Here is a 23,922-nt window from a genome sequence, read left to right on the forward strand (position 1 = left end):
ACATATATCTCTCTGCCAACAAGGATTCGTGAATATGTTGTTCTGATGAGAAGCTACACAAAACTGAATGCCTATTTTGGCACCATGCTAAGGGATGCCTCTTTTATTTCTGGCTTATTCTAAACTCCCCCTCCCTAAAAAAATTACATGATAGGAGAGGCAACTAAGAAGGGAGGCAGGCTATAATTCATCCAGGTGCACTAATTTCTGAATGGTCAGCTCTACAAAAAAAAAAACAGGTGCATCTGACCTTCCAGTTCATTGGGAAAATATCAAAACCCTATGGAAGTAACAGGAGCACCATCAGTGCCCAGCACCTAAATGTGACCCCTAACCCCTTCTGAGGGCCCACAGGCACATGAAAAGCAGTCCCAGGCCACTCAAGACACAACTGAGTGTCCCCATCCCACTGAGGTCTGAGCCCCTGGCTCAGTAAGCTCATTTCTTTTTTCCCAATCGTTTAATTTAGGAAAGCCTGAAGAAGGCATTTCAATGAATTTCCAAAGTTTCCTCTGTCCTAACGGACCTTCCTTAACAAGAATCATCATATTAATTAATTAATTAATTAATATTTCAAGAGAGACCGGTTTCTCTCTAAACAAAACTTGATGATACAGTGGTTATTTTTGTTTGCCTTCCACAGGAACTGCTAGAGCCTGCCAAGTATCTCCACTCTGCTGACAAATTCAGTCTTATTACATATCGTGATTACTAATGTATTCTGTACATACCCCTTGAGCTGCGTCTCACTCAGGGAAATGTCCGTATCAGAGTGAGCCCATCAGAAATTCTGAAAATTTCAAAAGAGACTTTAAAATTGTCTTCTCCTAAGGTTTTTTCCCCCGAGTCTTTATGAATAACATTCCCTCCTACTTACATAAAAATTATTTTCAAGTAACTCATTATAACTATCTTCAATTTGCCTTTGGAATCTGCCTATGTGAGATTTGAAATCAAGAGGCTGAGAGAATTGAAAAGTCTTAATGAAAGCCTTTCCAAGATCCTCATAGAGGATGTATTTTATTTTTCTTCTTGGAGTTTAATAAAACTAAGATTCACTGGACAGGGGCCAGTGAGCTACAGGAATATGAACTTTTGCCTTAAAAGTAATAAAAATAAAAACATAATGCAAGTCACTAATGCAGGTTCAGGATGTCGTATGACCTCCAGTCCATCACTTGTGTAAATCTGATGTCATGTGGGGAAGGTAATCAAAAAATAAGCAAAGCTGGGCTTCCCTGGTGGCGCAGTGGTTGAGAGTCCGCCTGCTGATGCAGGGGACATGGGTTCATGCCCCGGTCTGGGAAGATCCCACATGCCGCGGAGTGGCTGGGCCCGTGAGCCATGGCCGCTGAGCCTGCACGTCCGGAGCCTGTGCTCCTCAACGGGAGAGGCCACAACAGTGAGAGGCCCGTGTACCGCAAAAAAACAAAACAAAACTAAACTAAACTAAACAAAAAAAATAAGCAAAGCTTAGACAGGGAATATCAGAGTAAAGCATTTAAGTGAAAATGTATAAAAAAATATTTTTTTGCTAAAGCAGTAGTCACTTACCTAAACAAATGCACTTATGCAAGACATGTTCATAGAAATTAAAAGTTGTCAATTTTCTTAATGTTTTGAAATAATTCTTTAAACATTTTCTAATACATTACTGTCAATATTTAAGAACTGCATTATATATGTTTAAAATGACCCTAAAGAGTATAAAGACCTACAAATATCATATGATACTGCTTATATGTGGAATCTTAAAAAATGGTACAAATGAACTTATTTACAAAACAGAAATAGAGTCACAGATATAGAAAACAACCTTATGGTTAGCAGCGGGGAAAGCGGGGGAAGGGATAAATTGGGAGATTGGGATTGACATATACACACTACTATATATAAAAGAGATAACTAATAAGGACCTACTGTACAGCACAGGGAACTCTACTCAATACTCCATAATGACCTACATGGGAAAAGAGAATCTACAAAAGAGTGGATATATGTATATGTATAACTGATTCACTTTGCTGTATACCTGAAACTAACACAACATTGTAAATCAACTAGACTCCAATAAAAACTTTTTTAAAAGAGTATAAAGATCTCTTGTCCCTTTACAAAATAAAATATCACACTTCCAACTTTAAAAGTTTTTAACTTTAACTTTAAAGTTCCAACTTTAAAAGTGAAAATCTTTTCTTAAATATCAAAGCATTTCCATATTTCCTAAAAGATTTATCATTAAGCCACAAATTCTCCAAATAAAAGCCAGGGAGTAGATACTGTATCAGCTGGAACACAAAGTATCATGAGGACAGTTCATATTGCCTCCCCATACCAATCCTCACCTGCTCCCTCCACCAGTAAAACCAAGCACAACACTAAATCAAATCTTCCTCCTCTTTCCACCACCTCAACAGTGGCTCTCGCCCAACGTGGCACAACAGCCTGATTCTGCTCATGATCTGGGCACCCCTGATTCCCAATCCACAACTCCAGTGTTGACTTTTTTCCTGAGAACACATCCTAAGGTTCCACCTGCCTTGTGGGCAACACCATACAGATGTTCCAACACAACTTGAAAAGCCTCATGACCCAAACACACCCCAGCTCCAACTCCAATGCCACTCCTTGCTCCATGTTCCTGGGCTCTATTAACGCACCACCATCCTCTCAACCACAGCATGAGCTCTGAGACAAGCGGTTAAGATTCAGATGGAGCAAATTACTTCTCTAAGCCTGTTTCCTTTCTGTAAAAGCTGATGATAACCTCCTGTAGATGGTCACTGGGGTGATTAAATGAGATAATGATAAAGTAGGTACCTTATCATTAGATATTCCCCTTCCTCACTCTCTATATTCAATCGCTTGCCAAGGCCTATTAACTGCCAATCAAATGTGTCTACAATCTTTCCCCTATGTCCTCTTCCTACCATCATTGTCCTGGTTTGGATACTCAGCACTTCTACCCTGAACAATTGCAAAACTCCTGGACTAGTCACCTTGCTCCCTTTCCTCTCCAACCTGCTTGCCTACAAGCTCCATGAGATAGGGATATAATGAGTCTTATTCCTTTTGTCCATTTTCCCAAAACCCAGCACAGTGCCTAGCATGGAGTAGACGCTCAACAAACACTTCATGACAATGCTGACTGGCTCCAAATTAATCATCCAGACATAACGAAGCCATGCTCTAAGAACGATCTCCATCTCATGAGCACTGAAGGAAGTCCTTTGCATACTGACTCGTCATAACATTATGCTCAGAGGCCTACGGTCCTAAAACTTCTCTGTTTCTCCCCCATGGAACCCATTGTGGTATATCAATATGGAGCCACTGGGCCCAGATAAGTAGTTAGTAAGCAAAAAGTTTATTCAACATAGGCAGAAAATCATAAGATGTGTTAAATAACGATAATTTGATAGTAAGTAGAGCGTGTATATGTTAAACACAGAAAGAAAGGGATAGAAGGACCAAGAGACAACTATTTTTCAGTATGTATTAAATATACATGAGGTACCTGGGCTCTGAATATTCATGATACACTAAATATACAAGAGGCACTAAATATTCATGGTACTCAATATTCATGAGGCCTTAATTTGGCCACTCATTCATTGGTGACACCCATTCTAGCCCCATGTGTCCTTTGCCCAAGAAACACAAATAAAACCCATGACTATTCAGCAGGCTGACTGGCAAGCTACAGCTGTGGCCAGGCCCACTTGTCCCTACATCTTTCCAACAGAGTAAGTGTGTGCCATTAGCCTAAGGTCCCTTCTGTCTGTGCTCTTCCTTGAACTTTAACTCTGGTCTCCAAACCATACTATTGTCAGAAAAGCCTGATGCAACGGAAAAAGAGAGAGACAACCATTGCCTACCCCAGGATTCAGGCAGGGTGGTCCTTCCACCCACTTGTACCTTGTCCTAAGTATGTGAACCTCTCTGCCAAAAAATTATTCCTCTTACTGACCTGAGTTCTGACCCCCTAGGTCCTGTCCTTGAGGATACAGAAAATTAGGTCACCCCTCCCCCATGTGACAGCCCTTTAGATTCCTTAAGACATTTATCAGGCACACCTGAGTCTTCCCTTTACAGACAAATATCCCTTTTCACTATTCTCCCTTACACATAAATTTTCAGTCCTTTCACCAACATGGTTGCTGTCCCTTGAGGGCATCCAGAACTTGGCATTGTCCAAAGTAAAGGACTTACAGCACACACAGAAGAAATCAATTACCTCCCTTGACCTCTATCATGCTCCTCCTAATGCAACCTAGGATTAGCTTCTCCGCTGGCCACGTTGCAGAGCTAACTCTTGTCTGGCTGAAGTGGAGTATGGGTAAAGATGACTGGCATACGTGGGGCGAAGGAGCAATGGCCCTCTCTTGAAGCACTATGAAAGTCTGTAGTTAATAGGTATGAAGATGAAGAGAGAGTTGTTGAAGCAAACAGCAGTGAATTCAAGAAAGGAGAGAGAAGCCCAATCTGGAAGTGGCAGTGGAGACCAGTCTTCCCTCTACCCCTGAGGGTGTTATGAAGGAAGTAATGTGGTCATAGCAAAAAGACAAAAAAGAGTTTGAAGAAAAAAGTCAAAGACACAGGAGAGTTTGCTCATACTAGAGCAGCATGTGAAAGATACACGGATGACACAGAAGAGTGAGTGAAATGGCCAGTGTTGAAGTGTGGAGGGTAGAAAGCTGATAAGTCAGCATCAATAACTACAAGCTATCAGCATGTTTACATTCACCATTGCCAACAAGTTAGATACCTACGCAGTAGCATGGGGTCTTTCAAAAAGCGAGAGAAAGATAGTATATAAAGGCAGTAGTTAGAAGTGAAAGAACCATAACTCTGCTTTAAATAGATACCTTGAGGCAGTCCGTTATTTTTCAATGCTGGTTCATTTACTTGAATTGTGTCATCTTCAAGGTAGAAGTAGATTTTATAGCATCTTATTCTATAGTTTTCTTGAATTTTATCAGGCAATTCATCTTCTAAATAGGCATCAAAAGATAATACCTGTTGGGATCATAATTAGAAACTAAGAAATGAAAAAAATTCAGCAAACTTAAAATCAATAAAGCTACTGCCTGTATACTTTTTGTTAACGTAAAGAAAAAATTTGAGGAAGTTTTTGCAAGAAGACATTCTACACATCAGCTATGAGAATGGATATACAGTCTAGGTTACAGTATATAAAGATTATTTTATATTTTCATCACTGTCTGGTTAGAATGAGGAAATGATATTCAAGCAATAAATCCATCATTCAGCTCCACCATAAAGTGAACTAGCGTCTGTCTTTGGAATCTCACAGTGGGATTCCATATGTATGTGTTACAGACAAAATAATATTCTTTCCCACAAGACGAATATAAGTTTTGCCATTTTTTTCTCATTAAAAATACCACAAAGCTACCTTGGTTCTAGGATAATAAAATTGTTCTCATCTCTGGTCCTGCTGATTGCTTGCCTTGAGGCAATTCAAACAGGCGGAGCTGAAATTCTTCCAATGCACTGGAGACCCCACCCTACACTTCTTCAGGAACCTCAAAGAGCCTAGCTCAATGCTAGACCCAGCCTCATTTTATTGTGTGTGTCGGGGTGGGGGTGGGGGGTAGACGTGGGTAGGAGAGGTAGATTCTAAAGTAGTTACGGTAAAAATCAGAGCGAGTCAAAAATACCCTTGAAAATTCCTTAACTACTTTGGAAAACTGTGCCTCTCAGTAAGTACAACACAGCCCGTTTTTCTCCCATGTTGAAGCAGAAGACTGACTGCCTCTTCAGTTGAAGACCAGTTGAAATAGCTTCCTTAGGTTTAAGTGCCATGTTGTATGAATAATACATACCCTTCACCATTAGAATCACTCTCAACACAACGACCTGCTTACACACACTAAGAAAGACATGGTAATTGAGGACAATTGAAGGAACAGTAGATTCAGGCTACCATTTCAAGCTTGGCCTGGGGCACAGGCTCCTTCAGGGCTCCATTTTAATACTTCCTTTGCTCTCATTTTTGTTCAATTTTTATAATTAAAGTTGCAGAAGTTAAGTGTACATCTGTTGTAACACCAAGTTAATTCAACATAGACAATGTATATGTGAGTGAGGCTGTTAGGCACAATCTAACCTCTAGGGGTGGTCAGTTACCCTAATTAGGAATATATGCTCCAGGATTGTTTGGCAAATTTCTATCAGAAGCCCATGCTTCAGAAGTGGCTGACAAAATGCCTCAGTAGTTTATCTCTGATCAACAGAAGAGGCTTTGCTAATCACCATAAAGAATATTAGAAATGAGTTTTAGCTAGTGAAATAATTGTATTCAAAATGAATGGATCAGTTACAAATATTGACCAGCCACTGTCTTTACCAGAACAGGTTCTAGGAATCTAGTGAGCCCAGAGACCTATACCTTCAAAATGGCACCTCTGTCTTCATTCCAAAACGGTCCTATGTTCAGCTGCTTTCTTGGGGAATTTATCTGGCCTGATTCCAGTTAGAAAGTTAGCTAAACTCACTACTAGAATGTTGTCATATTTGTGTTGAGTGAACATTTCCGATAAGATGCTGTTGGATGGGTACAGGGTTTCCTTCTGGGGTGATGAAAATGTCTTGGAACCAAATAGAGGTGATGGTTGTACAACACTGTGAATATATTAGATGCCACTGAACTGCACGCTTTAAAATGCCTAAGGGTTAATTTTGTTATGTAAATTTTACCTCAATTTTTAAAAAAAATTGTGGGATGCCGAATTATATTGAACACTAAAATAGTAAATGTTATGTTATATGAATATTGTCTCAATTTTTTTAAAGTAGGGGGGGAAAGATGTTGTTGGAACACCTAAAAGGACAAGAGAGCTGGGGTTCCATCAAGCTTTCAGTAGAGGTAGTGAGGAAGAGCAAAATATGCCACCCTAGAAGGTGCCACTTTAGAATGTGGATTATTTTGAGCTGAAGACGGAGCCCAGCACACCCAGGAAGAACTTTTTACCTCTCCCTTAACTGCCTAAAAGAACCTAGACACGAAACCTGCACCAGGAAGAGATCTATTACTAGAGAAAACTTATTTATATCAGAAAGTCTTATCCAGCATGGCATGGCAAACATTTGTTTACCAAACACTTGCTCTTCTCATTTTCCTGTGAATGATCTTTGAAGCCCCAGACCTCTACCCTCGTCTACTTAGCTCAGGATGGCATATAAGCATCAAGTACCCAACTGCCAAAGAGTCTCATATTTTTATGGGGCTCCGATATGTACAAAATTTCCTTTTCTTCCATTAATCTGTATTATGTCAATTTAACTATTAGTCCAGAGAAAGAATCTAGAAGGGAAGAAGGGAAAAGTTTTCTGCTCCTACAGTAATATTCAATCTGAAACTTTTTTTCTTTGTAATTGGGTAGGAAAGTGTAGAGAGACTATTCATACCCCACCTACCTTTATGTATTGAATGCTACTGGTATAAGTTTGTGCATGACCAAACTGCCAGAGATCAGCTGACAATATTGTCAAGCATATAATCATTAAATATTTATCAAGCAAATGATGCACTGAAAGAGAATAAACGATGCTCAGTGGAAACAAAGAGAAAGAAAGACATGATTTTAGGTTGGACTTCAATATTTCCAGAAGAGGGACAGACTGATATTTCATGTTCTGGTCCCCTGAGAATACAGGGCTGACGAACTCCAGCATGAAAGGTAGAGAGCAAGTCAGAGCAGTAGAGATGGAAAGATAGAAAAAGAAGAGGGAGAGGAAACTGTAAAATGTAGCAAAATGGCATTTGAGGGAAGAGATACCAAAGAGATTAAAAGTGATCTCACAAAGGTGAAAGACCTAATTGCAATGGAACTTGATGTACCAGAGAATCCAGAGAGAACAATCTAAAATAAAAACTGCGAGAAATGAAAATTTATAGAAACATAATTATGATACAAGGTTTCATCATAATTTATGATGTCAAGCAGAGGCTAGATAAATAAGGTCCTAGAGGATGTAATTGGCTGTAATTTTCTTGAAAACGGAATGTAAATGTCATTTGGCAGGTTGTGTGATCTTCCATTCCCCACAGGCCTCTACAAGCCCTGTATTATATGAGGTTACCTACCTGATCCCCAAGGCATTCAGATTTTTGATGCTAGCCAAGAGGATATAAAATCTGAAATCAATTAGCTTTAAATACTAGATATGTGATATTTCCTCATATAATGGAAAAAAATTTAATGTTAATATTTCTGAAATCAGATTCTTCCTACAAGTAAAGCCAAAAGAAACTCAAAGCAGTCAGGAATGCATTTTAATGAGGAACATAGATGTAACTTGATGTAAGGTGTAAATTTAGCCTTGTGGGGAAGGAGTTAGTTCTGTTTTCATGTCAACTGAGTTCTCTGCTTTGCACTGCATATCCCAAATAGCTGGATTTTAACATCAATTTGGAATCCTAATTTTCACTTAAAATGTTTTCAAAATGTTAATGTCTGATGTAGCATTGACATAAAAATGCTAGAAGATTGTCCATCGTGTGCTAGGCAATGCAATCATAAGGCAAAAACAAAAGTCTAATCTCTCAGAATAAATCACAGAATTTTAGAAGATCGTGAAGCTGGTATGACCAATGCATGAGTCATAAAGACTATTACTCAGGAACCAAACATCTGAGTGTCAAAAGCTTACAGCTGAATTCCTAGAGAAGCTGTTAGGAAAGAAAGAAGCACCAGTAATATTCAATAAGGCTCAACATTTTATAAAGAGATCAACATCATAAGTCTAAGTTTAAAATGTTTATGTTCTATTTAATGAAAAAGGCTCAGATTTAAATTGCGAGGTACTAAAGAAGAAGGTACATAATAGTAAGGATAAATGCATGCTATCATAGGTTAGTTAGTAGACAATAAAAATTTGTGTACATTTAATGCAGTGTTGTTTATTCTTCTGGAAAAAGATGTTATTATTATGTTTTTTTGATGTGGACCATTTTTAAACTCTTTATTGAATTTGTTACAATACTGCTTCTGTTTTATGTTTTGGTTTTCTGGCCATGAGGCATGTGGGATCTTAGCTCCCCGACCAGGGAACGAACCTGCACCCACTGCATTGGAAGGCGAAGTCTTAACCACTGGACTGCCAGGGAAGTCCCCAAGCTGTTATTAAATCAATGGTTTCTCTTATGACTACGGAATCTCAGAATTAAGGAAATAAACTATAATGAGTTTTGTATTGCATATAGAGGATGGCTCCTTTATACATGACAATGGTATATTTTAAGAAATTTATCATATGTGAAGGGCAGCACAATACAACATCCCAAAATATGCTTCTTTGGCATAAGAATTATCTTGAGCTGATCATTTTTAAGAAACAGCTGAGAAAGGAGAAGCTCTGAAATGTGAGTAAAAGTTATCCTTTTGTAAGAGACTTTTTACATTTTTAATGGAAATCTCCATTGGTAAGGGTTTCTCCCTCTTTGTGCCAGAAAAAGGAAGATAACTATGTCTCTAGAAATGCATCAATGGAGAAAGCATGAACTTAAATCTGCATAACTGTACCGACCTTTACTGTGCTTTGCCAGATAACCTCCCATAACTGGCTCCCCATACCCCAAACATCTTTTGCCTTTAGCTGGAACTAGTATTTAAGGTGGTGGCTTGGGATATTTGGGAAAGTTACTCAGTTTTCCTGGTATCTCCCATGTATACAGGAGGTAAACATGCTATTAAACTTGTTTGTTTTTCTCCTGTTAAGCTGTCTTTCATTACAGGGGGCACCTCAGCCAAAAACCTAGAAGGGTAAAAGGAAAATTATTTTCCTTCCCTACATAGGCTAATTTACAAAAAAAAAAAAATTTTAATAAATTTAAACTACAGAAATCATAGCCATCGATCACAAACAATACAACTAAAAATGTATCATGTAACTATAAACAAATATTGTCACCTCTAATAATTACTGTGAGGAGAGTAAATTTTAAAAGACAAAAAATAAGTAGAGAATTTAATAAAATTTAAAGAGGTACAAACCTATAAGATACAAGCAAATCTGTAATCTTGGGTAAATTACTGGATTTAGATTATAACATATGAGAATTTAGAGTTAAAGACAGCCAACGCAGGTAAATGTACTAACTCAGTGATTCTCAGCCTTCTTGGCTTCTCATTAGGAACTTAAAAAACAAAAAACAAACAAAAAAACATACCCAAGCCTAAATAAATTAAACAGGAATCTTGGAGGCAGTTAAGAGGGGCATTAGTATTTTTTTTAAAGCTCCACAAGTAATTCTGAAATGCAGTCACAGTGAGCAATGGATTGAACAAAAATTTTTGAAAGTGCAAAAATTTGTTATAAGGAAAACAAGTCTAAAGCAAAAAAGGATAAAAGCACAAATAGATAAATTCGAAAGGAGAAAAACAACTGCAATAAATAAATTCAAGAGTTTTTATTAATAAATAAAATAGGTAAGATTCTAGCGTCAGGGAGGGAAAAAACTTTCCTCTACCCTTCTAGGTTCTTCTGACTGGTCTAACGAATTAAACTGACATGAGACAGATTAACAGGAGAAAAACCAAATTTCATTATGTACGTATAGGGGCTCCATAAGAATATGAAGCCCAAAGACAAGTTAGGCAATTGAAGCTTATATGCCATCTGAGAGAAGGGGAAGGGGATAGGGGTTGAGACTTCAAAAGGGAGGAAGGCAATTCACAAGAAGATGAAAAAAAGCAAATGTTTGGTAAACAAACGTTTGCTGGGCCATACAGAAGCAATGGGAGACAGAGAGGAATTTTAACTGACACTTTGCTAGGTTCCTCCCTGTCTCCCTTCATTGAACAGGTCCTGTATCTAAATTCTTTTAGGCAGTTGGGGAGAAAGTCAAAGGTTCTTCCTTAGCCTTTTGGGCCTTGACTGTTTTCAGCTCAGGATAATCCACATGCCTAAGAGACACTATTTGGGGTGGCAAATTTTGCTCCCCTGCACTAGCAAAGCTAATCAAAGAATGTAAATAAATAAAATCAGAAACAAGATAGTGCACGACATAGAGATGTAATAAATTATAAGATGTAAGTTATCTTATTATAATAAATTATTCAAGCTTTTATGAACATAAATTTTAAAACCACAATTAAATAAGTGATTTTCTGTAAGAATTGTGAAGTATCAAAACACAATGAATAAACCAATAACCAAGTAAGAAGTAAAAAAATTACCGAAGTATTGCCCCAACAAAGGCTCCAACCAGGATGATTTACTAATAGATTCTTTCAAGCTTTCAAGGAAAAGAAAAGCACCACTTTATATAACTCCCGCAGGATACCAAAAAAGATGGAAAGCTACAAAGGTGAATTCCAATGCCTGATACACAAGGTATTAAAAAAAAAAAAAAAAAAAAAAAAACAACTATGGAGCAATAGTTTTCACCCTGGCTTCACATTAGAATCACCTGTAGAGCTTTATAAAATCGTGATGTTCGGGCCACATCCACACCTATACACACCCACACACAATGAAATCAGAATCCCTCAGGTCAGGCCCAGGTATCAGTGATTTTAAAGCTCCCCAAGTGATTACAGTGTGCAAGCCTAGGTTGAGAACTACTGTTCCAGAGCAATTTCACTACTTGTGATTTATAGAGCAAAGATCCTAACTAAAATACAAGCAAACAAAATTCAAGAGTCCATAACAGTCATAAGCAAACTACACAAAAAGCATTTTCCTCACAGATGCAAAGATGTTTCTAAATTAGGAAGTAACAGCAAATATATAATGATCTCAAACTGTTTCCTACCACATACGTTTTAAAATTCAAGAGTAATTCCTTAACAGGATAAAAAAGCATCTGCTTTAAAACAATAGCCTAAATATCCAGTATTATATGTAATTGAACTATGTGTCTGCTACAATCAGGAACAGAACAAAAATGCCCCTACCAACATCATGATTTAATATTTTTTAGGAGTTCTGGACAATGTAAGAAGTAAAAATATTAGCAATAAAGAGACAAAAGCTATCATTATAGATAGATAAAATAATGGCATAGGGAAATGCTAAAAAAACTAAGAATAAATAAAAGATTTCAGCATAACCACAACTGAATCAAAAATATTCTTATGTACTAGCAATAACCACCTGAAAATACAGTGGAAGAAAAAGGTATGTTCACAATAGAATAAAAAATTACAGAACACTTAAAAATAGTTTTAATGAAAACTCTGTGACCCAGATAAAACTCTAAAAGTATTATATAGGAAAACTTGACAAATAATAGGACAGGTGAAGTATATTCTGGATAAACAGACTAAAATAACATATTTCAAATGGATATTTCATTGGTGTTTTGGAAGGACTTGAAAAAATAATTCTAATTTCATCTGATAAACAGTCAGCCTATTAAAGATAATTATGAAAATTAAGAGTAATGTAGAAGACCTAACTCTCCTAGATTTTATACCTTACTTACTATTATGCTTCAGTTATTAAAACAGTGCAAAACCAGAGTAATAAGAGACACACTAGTGTGTGGAAAAGAATAGATAGTCTGGAAATAGGCTCTATTACATATAGGAATTTAACACATGATGAAAGAGGAATCATATCAGCAAGTGAAAAAAGTACTAACTTGGAAAACCATCAATGTATATCTCCACTTAAAATAAATTATAACCCAAAATAAATACCAGATGGATTATCAGCTTAAATATAACAAATCAATCCCTTTTACCCTCCAAAAAAAATTATATATGTGGCAAAGCCCTGAAAGGGAGGATGACCATTCCAGACTTAAGAGAAAAAGACAAAATTATGAAAGAAAATATTAAAATTTAACTACAAAAAGAAGTTATAACTTCAATAGGCTAAAATATAAATTAAAAACAAGCAACATACAAATAAGAAATTTAGAACATAGGACAAAAGCTTAATTTATAAAAAAATTTTTAATTAATCCTTAAAGGATCTTAAAAAAGAAATGAAAACAGAACTTAAAATGCAGGAGAGGTTCAATTTAAAAAAGGAAAATATTCACTCTAAAAAAGTATCAGGTAAGTACAAATTAAAATAACAGTGAGGTGCCGGTTTTGTTTGTTTCTCCTATTAAATGAGCCTGGTAGGGTTATTCATAACCCATGGTATTTTAAATTATTACAGTTCTTCTGAGGTAGTGTGATGCTCTGAAGAGCCATTTTAAAATTCCTATACTTCTTCTCAGGAACTCCATTTCCGGGCATGCAGCCCAAAGAACCAAACCAAAATATGGAGAAACATATGTGCAAAGATGTTCTTTGCAGCATTTTTTTTATTACACAAAAAAATTAGAATGGGGTAAATTAAAGATCTAACAAGAAAGGAAGGATCTGGTGAATTATGGCACATGTATGTATTCTATGGAATATTATGAAGGCAGTAGTATGATGTTTTTTAAAACGATGCAGCAATAAGAGAAATGCTTAGGATATGCACAAATGTCCAGTGGAAAAAAACCACAGGACTGAAAATGGTAACATACTACAATTATGTTTTCAAAACCATGTATACTTAAACTATGCTTTATAAACCATAATTATGCTTTTCATAAACACTGGCGGGGGTGGGGAGAAAGTAACAAAATGCAAGTAATGGCGGCAACTCCAGTGGCGGGCTGGCTGCGATGGACACGAGGGGCGGGGGGCAGTAACACAAAGCAAGCAATGGCGGCAACTCCAGTAGCGGGCTGGCTGCGACGCACACGAGGGGCGGGGGGCAGTAACACAAAGCAAGCAATGGCGGCAACTCCAGTGGCGGGCTGGCTGCGACGCACGTGAAGGGCGGGGAGCAGTAACACAAAGCAAGCAATGGCGGCAACTCCAGTGGCGGGCTGGCTGCGACGCACGTGAAGGGCGGGGAGCAGTAACACAAAGCAAGCAATGGCGGCAACTCCAATGGCGGGCTGGCTGCGACGCACACGCACACGCACACGAGGCGGGGTGGGGGAGTAACACAAAGCAAGCAATGGCGGCAACTCCAATGGCGGGCTGGCTGCGACGCACACGCACACGAGGCGGGGTGGGGGAGGAACACAAAGCAAGCAATGGCGGCAACTCCAGTGGCGGGCTCGCTGCGACGCACACGAGGCAGGGGCGGGGGGGAGGGGCAGCTGTGGAGAGGCGGGAACAGACCTGAGGTAGAAGCAGAATGGGCGGGGCACCCCGTGTTGCAGGAGTATTTCCAGTGGCCAGGGCGGGTGGGCGGAAGGAGCTGTGCCCTCCCCCCACCTCCTCCAGCGCTGGGCTCAGCCCCGCCCTCCTGCACTCCCTCGGCAGCCTGGACCTCTAGGCCACCAGCCCAGCTCAGGGGCCCCTGTGTGGGGTCCCTAAATTACCTTGCAGCCTTTTCGAGGGCTCTGACATCTCACAAGGGCCTTGTATTCCAAACCAAATGGAAAAGCTTTCTAGTCCCAGAAGTGCTTTGAAACCCCGGAAGTGCCTTGAAACCCCGGAAGTGCCTTGATGCCCCGGAAGTAATTGCCACCAAAAAAAAAAAAAGTCGCCGCCACTCTTCTCCGGAGCTCGCTGAAGGGTTGCGCGCCGAACCAAGCCTTCAGTCGATCCTGGATCTTTGTGACTTTTCCAAATAGTTTTGAGATCACAAACTCAGTGGAAGGACTTTGACATCTCTGGAACACGGAGAACTGTAATGGGCGAGTGAAAGAAAGGAGAAAGTTCCCTAAGCCGCGGGAGCGGGAGCGGGAGCGGCGCAAGGTAAAGGACCACAGGAGCGGCACTTAGGTAGGATCCCCCAGCAAACGCGGATGCCTCTGGGGGCCCAGTGACGTGGCCTCCTCCAGCCAGCCAGCTTAGGGCTCTGCATTACGTTCTGGGGGAGCCTAGCCGCCCGGGTGCCTGAAAGCTCAGAAGGAGGTCCTTGTGGCCTTCAAGCCGAGGTTTCCTGGGCTTCATCCTGTCAGGGAAATTCCACCTCCTCATTTTACTTCTCTTTATACTCTTCCCATTCCTCAGGTTCGCGTGTGGGTGGAGCAACCTCCAAAGACTACCTGATTCGGAGCACTCCGGGTTCCTCTCGTCCGTGGAATCGCCTCAGCGCCATCCCCTTTGTGCTTTGCCAGCCCCGTTCTAGAAGAAATGGCTTCTCCAGAGGATGCCTACAACCTGACAGGTATCTCCAAACATAGTTTCTATAGCTCCGTAAACCCTAAATTTGCAGCCATAGCTGAGGGTCAGAATAATGAGACTGAGGAAGCAGACGAGGGCCAGAGAAGCTGGGCTAGACAGCAAGACCAAGGCTCTTCAATAGCGATCCAGGGCATCCTGGGAACATTGATGGCAGAAGGAGAGGCTGCCACTAGTACAGAATGGAGCACAAGACAGCAGCCCAGCTCTGGAGGAAGATCAGCCACGGATGTCCCCTTTTCTGCTCCTCAAAGAATAGTGTCTGCCTCAGAGGTCAGAGAGAAGATAGAGATCAGCGACTTCTGTGACAGGAGAATGATGGTACATCGTGAGAAGCCACTTGGTGACCCAGGGGCACTCATTTTTGAAGAAGCCTCTCCAGCCCTAAAATTTCTAGGCGGACCTGACTATCATTCACAAATCCAAAAGCATCAAGATAAGAGTATGGTAATTGAGCACCCTTCTTCAGGAGGTGGCTGGTCTGACGTGGATGAGATTTCTGCCTTCAGATTCCCTCAGGAGGAGCGAGTCTCACTCAGTCCCGCAAGAATTTCAACGCCTCCATCCTTCACAGCTGAGCCTTTCATCTACTGGCCTAATTTGTATAGTGGTCCTTGGCATGACTCTGTCAGCTACTGGCCCAGTAGTCCCAAGCCTCCTTGCTCTTTCTTCATGGGCGGCAGCAGCAGCAGCAGCACATCCCAGGCTGGGAAGAGCAGCCAGAGTTCCTTGAGTGGTTATACCTTCAATCTTCCAGTGTACTCCCCAACCTGGCCCGGAGAACTGAAGGCATCAGGAGAAGATCAGTCTCCGAATTCTCATTCATTTCATTTCTCTACAAGTTCAGAAGCCGGGATGAAGGAGAGGAGACACCATCTCCAAGAGGAGACACCATCACATTCTTGGGGAGGACATGCATCTTGTTCCCTGCCAAGGAACCACTGGAAACAAAACCTACAGGAGGGTTTCATTGATACCCATTGTCACCTGGACATGCTCTATTCCAAGTTGTCTTTCAAAGGGACGTTTAACGAGTTCAGAGAAGTCTATAGCTGGTCCTTCCCTAAGGAATTTCACGGGTGCATCACTGATTTCTCTGATCCTCGCACACTGAAGGATGGTCTATGGGAGGAGCTGTTGAAAGAGGATCTGGTCTGGGGGGCCTTTGGTTGTCACCCCCATTTTGCACGTTACTACCAGTTGTATCACGAAATCGATATTGTGCAAGCCTTACAGCACCCCAAGGCTGTAGCATATGGAGAAATTGGCTTGGATTACTCCCATAAGTGCAGCACACATATCCCACAGCAGTGGAAGATATTTGAGAGACAGCTGCAGCTGGCCGTGTCTCTAAAGAAGCCCGTGGTGATCCACTGCCGAGGAGCTGAGGAAGATCTGATGGTCATCCTGAAAAAATATGTGCCCTCTGACTACAAGATCCATAGGCATTGCTTCATTGGCAGTTACGCAGTCATCAAGCCCCTTCTGGACTACTTCCCCAACATGTTTGTGGGCTTCACTGCAGTCCTGACTTACCCTAACGCCTGGGGGGTCCGGTATGCTGTGAAACACATCCCACTGGAGAGAATCGTCGTGGAAACAGATGCTCCCTACTTCCTCCCTCGTGCAGTTCCCAAAAGCCTTTGCCCGTTTGCCCACCCAGGCCTGGCCCTGCATACGGTTCGAGAGATTGCCAGAATCAAAGAACAGCCACTCTCCCACACCTTGGCCACCTTACGAGAGAACACTAGACGCCTCTACAATATTTAAGCAGAGAGGGCACAGTCAGGAGTCTTCCAGAAAAGGGAGACCAGCAGGCTGACAACATAGACTTGGTTTGAACTCTGCCTGTGTCCCAGGTCAAGGATGTGTTTGGCAAGCCCATTGGAACAGAAGAAACCAGGACAGGATGTTCTCCGCAAAACTTCTTCATAAGACTCCTGCTTCTGGCTGGTAGGGTGGGGTGCAGTGGGATGGGAGGAAGACTAAGGGGAACTGCCCTTGATGTTATTAGGGGTTTCCTTCCCTCCCAGTTGTGCCAGGGTAGTCAGTAGAGAAGAAAGAGTTCCATAAGGTTCTGGTTTGCTAATCCAAATCCCTGTTCTCTGCAGCCTGTGTTTCTGAGCAGTTGGTGACTAAAGTCACCCACCTACTTGTCTTTGAAAAAAAAAGAGCAAGGAATGTTGAATTTTAGAAGTGAGCTAGGTGATTTGTTCCGTTTGTTCCCAAAATGTATTTGTTATTATAGGAATTCTATAGTCCATATGGGTTGTTATTAAATTTATAAATTCAGTGACTGTTCAACTTGCAATTTCTTATTTCTAAAGATAAACCAACAGTAGCATTTCATCTAAGAGGAAGTGAATTTAGATAAAAATTAGTTAATAGTCATAATGTGCCAGGGAGGGCTGTGGGGGACCTTAGAATCGATGGGAGCCAAATCGGTTGAATTTTACAACCACTGAGGAGATGAGTTTTGAATCTGAACTGAACTCCCTTCCCACACTTGGATAATTCCAAAGCTCTTCAGATAACTAGCATACTAGTAATAGCAACTCTTCATTCAAATTGCTCTGATTCTTAACAAGGCCCAAATGTATATCACTTAGAAATACCATTCTCCACAAGGGCAGAAACAGAGAAGAGCTTCAGCTGCCCATTTGGCAAACAGCCTTCCTCCTTGAGAAATTAAAATGAACTCACATTTTAAGGAAAACATTTGAGTTAGGAAATTCAGCTTTGCCATCCAAGGCACACACCTAAGTCTAGGAGTCCGATTACTGGATGAGAAATTGCATTTTTAAAATGGAAAATCTCTTTTACTCTTGAAAACTAAATCAATGAAAAGAGGCCCAGCATACTTCAGACTTCTCTAGTTTCCTTTGTGCCTGTTTATGAGGATCCAGAAAAATCAGCTGGCTCCTCACCATCTGGTTCTCAGCTCAGAAGTCTCCTCCACAGAGAAGCCCTCCCTGATCACCAATCTGTAAGTGTTCACCTCACCTGGGAGGAAAAAAATCCTGGACTTACTATTTTGATTTAATCCTAGCACTTAGCCCTGTCTGAGATTGTGTTGTTAATAGATATGTGTGTTCATTGGTTATCTTCCCCACTATATTGTAAGTTTACAAGCTTTGTCAGTCTCGTTCACACTGTACATACACCCGATGTTAGAAGAGTGCCTGGAACGGAGCAGGCACTCAGCAAAGATTTCTTGGATTAACATACGAATGAATAACTAACTCCATTAACACCTGGCAGTTAATGATAGTATTTGGGCGAGGTGGCAGATATTAGTAAGAGAATAGAGTAATAAGCCATCCTAGTTCTAGCATTCCTCTTTAATTTACAAGGCAAGGCAAGGTTGAAAGGCCACCTATATTCTGCAGGTAGATGTAATCCATAATAAAAGAAATAAATGAAAAAGATCAAGCTCTACCAGGAACTTGACAGTTCATATTTCCTATAAATAACACTGAATATTGCATAGATTTCCCCTTTGTTGGGAATCCAGTCTTTTGAGAAGAAGAAAGCCATAGCTGAAGTGCTTCACTTTCCTTAGTAGAACAAAAGAAGCTGATGCAGTGTTAAAGGTGCAACTTGATTATATTTTTCAAGACAGAAGACGTTCAAAAATTAAGCCAATGTTTTGAGTTAGGAAGGTTTTTTTTTCCATTTAATGTACACTTTAAATAGACATTGTTCACAGTGTGTCCCTCAACCCACTGGAGCCCTGAGCTTGTGATAAACAATTTTAGGGAAGAGGGTTCCACGGGCACACACTTCTGGTAAATAATGAGTTGTACAAAGTTCCTCAGATTTTTTTTTCATTTCACATTTCCTGTGATATGCTAATGTGAGTCACAAATACCCAAGAAGGTGTTTCTCCAAGTTACTTTTAGATTAATTTGATTAACTTGAGGTACAATTCAATGAGCTCAAGTTCTTTGGAAACACGACCTTAGTCACACTCTTGCTGTTGCGATGCCCTTATCACATTTTGTACATATCTCCACTCATCACATTCTAACATCCTCTTTCATTTACCTTTCTCACAACATAAGATCTGTGGAGAACACAATGTTATTCATCTGGTTCTAGCAAAGTGACATTACCAAGTGCGCATTTTAAAAATGGGTGTGAATGAATGGTTGCTTTTGTAAGTGCACAATCAACAAGATAAACAGGATATACACATATTATAATTAAAGTAAGTTTCCTTTCCAAAAAAAAAAAAAATGATCTCCTTCTTACATGGAGAAAATACTTTCCTTACCTGCTCCTCTCCCTCTACAATTTTGATGGCAAATGCACAGACCATACTCTGCAGTGTTTCTAACGTGCAGGAGAGAACCTTGCCATAATTCAGCTTTATTTCTTTAGGAAGGGGAGTGAGCAATATAGGCTTTTCTGAGTGTAGTACATCCAGAGTGGCCTAAGTCAAAACTCACAATCTTCCTTTACTTATTTCTTGAATACAGTAAAGAACACTTGTTTCATCTATTCATGTTACTAGTAAAAAAACAAAAACAAAAAAACACAAAAAACAAGAACCAAAGAAACCACAAACAAAAAAACCACAAAAAATTCCACAAAAACGAACAAAAAAAACCTCATGATCCAGATGTCCCTCCCTATCCCACCCCTCTAGGCAGTCACAGAGCACGGAGCTGATCTCCCTGTGTTATGCGGCTTTGAGACTACCAAAGAGCACAAAGTGGGGGGAAAAGTCCACAATCTACTACTTAGAGACAATCACTTTAACAACTGGAGTAGCTCTTTGGAGGTTTTCTCTAATATTTCCCTAGTTATTGGCCAATTCCACTGTTGTACTCCTTGAGTCAACTTTGCTACTTAATATTTACTATAATATTCACTTCACTTTGTAATTAGCATAAGCAGTGCATTTTATTTCCTCTGAATTTTTGACTTAAATACATTATTTTGTGTATTTTTGTTTGCTTTCCTGAGTAAATAAGCTAGAAGTTTGTTAATTCTGTTGTTTTTAAGACTCAACTCTTTGACTTCTTGTTCAAATCTATTCTGTTTACTGATTTATAAAATTCTGCTTTTAAGTTTATTAATTTTTTCCTTCAGTTCTCAGATGTATTTTTTGTGTTATGCTTTTTCTAATGCCTTAATTAAATGCTTGGTTTATTTTTAATTTGGGGGGGGAAGAACAAAGCATTCAATATTACAAATCTGTCTTACTTATAACTCTGCCTTATCTATAGGATTTTTTATTTTAATGAAGTTTATTTTCTCACTATAAAAATTAATACATATGCATTACAAAAATATGAAAATAGGAACAGAAAGAAGTGTAGGATATTCCTACTACCTAGAACCCACTGTTTTGTTAATGTCTTTCCTTAACATAATTGTGATTCTATGTCATTATGTATTCTTTTAAAAAATTCATATTTTCATTATGCCAAATTATATATACTTTTGTGTGTGTGTGTGTGTGTGATACGCGGGCCTCTCACTGTTGTGGCCTCTCCCATTGCGGAACACAGGCTCCGGACGCGCAGGCTCAGTGGCCATGGCTCACGGGCCTAGCTGCTCCGCGGCATGTGGGATCTTCCCAGACCGGGGCACGACCCCGTGTCCCCTGCATCGGCAGGCGGACTCTCAACCACTGTGCCACCAGGGAAGCCCCCAAATTATATATACTTTTAAGAAATGATTGTTTTCATGCCCATACTCACTGAAGAGTTATGTGCCACAAAATCCCACCACCAATCTATATACAATTTTCATGTTCTGGTGTATTTTTACTTTAAAAGTCTTTTTTCTTTTTTTTCTTTTTTAACATAGTTAAAAACACAAAGTATATATGTTTATTAAGCAGAGTTAAAGAAGGAATATTTACAGGTCCTAGAGAAAGATGATATAAGAAGCTTTTTTCCCCATTGATTGAGAGAGATTTCAACTCTATTCATCGTTACTTTTAATTTGTAAAGAATTGTCGGTTCGGGCTTCCCTGGTGGCACAGTGGTTGAGAGTCCACCTGCCGATGCAGGGGACACGGGGTCGTGCCCCGGTCTGGGAAGATCCCACATGCCGTGGACCGGCTGGGCCCGTGAGCCGTGGCCGCTGAGCCTGCACGTCCGGAGCCTGTGCTCCGCAACGGGAGAGGCCACAACAGTGAGAGGCCCGCGTACCTCAAAAAATAAAAAATAAAATAAAAAAATAAAAAGAATTGTCAGTTCAAGTGTGAATTCCAAAAATTAACATCTGTTGGAACAACTCCCTTGAATGGCGAAAAATACTATATGTTTTCTTTTTATATCCCTATCTTGCATTTGTCGTTTTATTATTGTTTATTGTGCTTTTATCTTCCAATAAAGATTTAAAATGTTTACACTGTTTTCAACTTTATTTATATTTTATAATTACTTATAAGTTTGTTTCCATTGCTCACCACTAACCCTTTTATTTCATGACTTCCCTCATGGTTGAACTGTTTAATTTGCTTTACAACTGGCTGGAGTACATGTTCAAGCAACTTTCTCAGGAAAAGTATGTGGATGGCATATTTGTGAGAAATCATATATCTGAGAACATCCTTCTGCGGCTTTCACTAGTAACACCTTGGCTGAGTCTAGAATTTGTGGGTCACAAACATTTTCCCCTAAAAGTTACAGACATTGCTTCCCTGTCTTCTGGCATTTAAGACTGCAGAGAATTCTGATGTCAACTTCTCCTTCTTTGGGGGTTAAACTACTTTTTCTCTCAGGATGCTAGGTAATTTCTTTGCTTTATCCTTGAAATTAACATAAAAAATACCAGACTATATCTAATTATTGGTCTCTTTTTTTGTTATTTTCTCTGGTACACGGTAAGCATTTGATCTGTAGATCTGTGTCTTTTTATAGTCTAGAAAGTTGGTTTTGTTTTTATTATTTTCTTATGGCATGCTTAACTGATTTGGTTGCTTTTAATCTAGCTTCTAATTCTTTAGGAACAATTGTCTATATATTATAAGAGCTCCATCCTCTGTCCAACCTTTCATTACCTATCTCAAGCTCTCATATCTGACCTTTTCCTCTGCATTCTGGGAGAATTTCTCAAGTTTGCCTTTTCCATCACTCATCTCATTTTCTCCAGTTTCTTTTTTTTAAATTTTACTACATATAATGCTTTTTAGTTTCCTCACATTTCTTCCTTCTTCAGCAAGTTCCCTTTCCTTTTCACCTACAGTCTCATTCAGCAATATTTTAAACGTATTCTCTTGTTCTCTTTTCTCCTTCTAGACTTCACTTCAGTTTGCTTTAAACGCTTACTTTGTTTTGTATACTTCTTTGCACTCAATAGAAAGCACAAAGCAAATCGTTATCAAAAATATTCATTTTCCTATAGAAAGCATATTTTTAAAATAAATATTTTTCTCCTCTGCCTCTTAAATACTATGTTCTCCTCCATTTATGTTGCAGAGCCTTTTCAGAAACCTTCTGTTGGGTTTCTTTGTTCATTCTTGAACAAAGAGCAGTCTATCCTGTTTTTCTAAAAATAGGGTGGGCAGGTCTTCTTTCCTTCCTTCACCGTCCATTCCAATGTTCTGATTCCTCCTCTCAGTGGGAAGCTGGTTGATAGAAATTCATATACAGCACGTTAAGGGAAGCAGGGAGGGAATTGGGGCCATGGAGAGTCCCCTGCAGGAAAAACTTCAGATTTTTCCACACAAAAATTTTATAAATTGACCCGACCTCCACTCCAGGAACAGAGCGAATATAGCTAGTCCTTCGTGTGTATTGCCTGTCGCATCAGAGAAATGCCCTAATGCAGGGCCTGCTTTTTCCCTCAGTGTGACTATTCCTGGGCCTCCTAGTGACACTCTTAATCCATCAATAGCTGTGAAAGTAAGCCAAGTGGAAGCCCCTACAGGTTGTCCTAACCCCCCAACTCAATTCTTGTCACTTTCTTAGGAAGTGAAATTGCATGTTGGTTTTGGTATAATTCTTCAATATGATTTCATCTGCACTGTATCTAGTGGAAATTCTTCACAGTTTGCAACAAGAAGATGGACCTCCCCCCTGGCCTCCAACACTATTATGGTTTCTCCGTATTTAAAAATTTTGAAGTCATTTTAATTGGGATTGTGAAGGTGGAGAGGTTCATCTAAATATCAATGCCTAAGTTATAATCTCACTCCAAATTCTCATTTTTTCCTCACTTTTTTTTGATAAATTTATGTTCCTATGGATACTGTGTTTAAATAGGCATATCATTTTAGAAAATTCAAGTTATACAAATCTGAATCTCATTTAGCTTGTTGAACATAAGAGATGGTCAATAAAGGTAAATTCAATAAATAAATGACAAAAAATACAAACTATAGAAAGATGATTTCCAGAAATTTTTCATATTATAAAAATATTATCATCATGAATCCATTTATAATTTATGCTCAAATCTTCATGACTAAATCTAGGGTGGGTTTAAGATGAAATGCACCTAACCTATATGGACAGCATAAACATTCATCAAATTTATTTTTACTTGTCTGCTTCTTCTTAAGACCTGATTTTATGGTTTATAAAAGGGGAAAAAGATGTGACTAGAATGCTAGAATATTATTCTTGTAGCTGTATCACTAATTAACCATATAACTGGTGCAAACCACTTAAAGTCTTTGTTCCCTGCTTAACCTTTTAGCAAAAATTAGAAAATCAACACTTGCTCACCACAGGACAGTGCAGCACTATTTAAAGGATTAAGAAAATTATGTATATATAACAGCACTTTGGAGAGAAAA

General features: G+C 39.5%; 2 protein-coding genes across 2 annotated transcripts in view; one reads left to right on the forward strand and one right to left on the reverse strand.

The window, feature by feature from the left end:
* EFHC2 (EF-hand domain containing 2) overlaps positions 1-23,922 on the reverse strand; it is a gene marked incomplete at both ends in the record, with an annotated part of 179,715 nt that overhangs the window by 114,937 nt on the left and 40,856 nt on the right. The window contains 1 exon segment of the mRNA XM_079727614.1: positions 4,869-5,019. Coding sequence (XP_079583740.1) covers positions 4,869-5,019 — 151 coding nt within the window.
* On the forward strand, positions 14,410-16,931 carry LOC307069052 (putative deoxyribonuclease TATDN2; the record flags this gene model as incomplete). Its single annotated transcript, XM_079727193.1, has 4 exons — positions 14,410-14,472; positions 14,760-14,825; positions 14,991-14,998; positions 15,098-16,931. The coding sequence occupies 4 exons, from the start codon at positions 14,410-14,412 to the stop codon at positions 16,929-16,931; spliced, it is 1,971 nt and encodes a 656-aa protein (XP_079583319.1).

The sequence above is a fragment of the Hyperoodon ampullatus genome (genome assembly GCF_949752795.1).
Source record: "Hyperoodon ampullatus genome assembly, chromosome: X".
Taxonomy (NCBI): Eukaryota; Metazoa; Chordata; class Mammalia; order Artiodactyla; family Ziphiidae; genus Hyperoodon; species Hyperoodon ampullatus.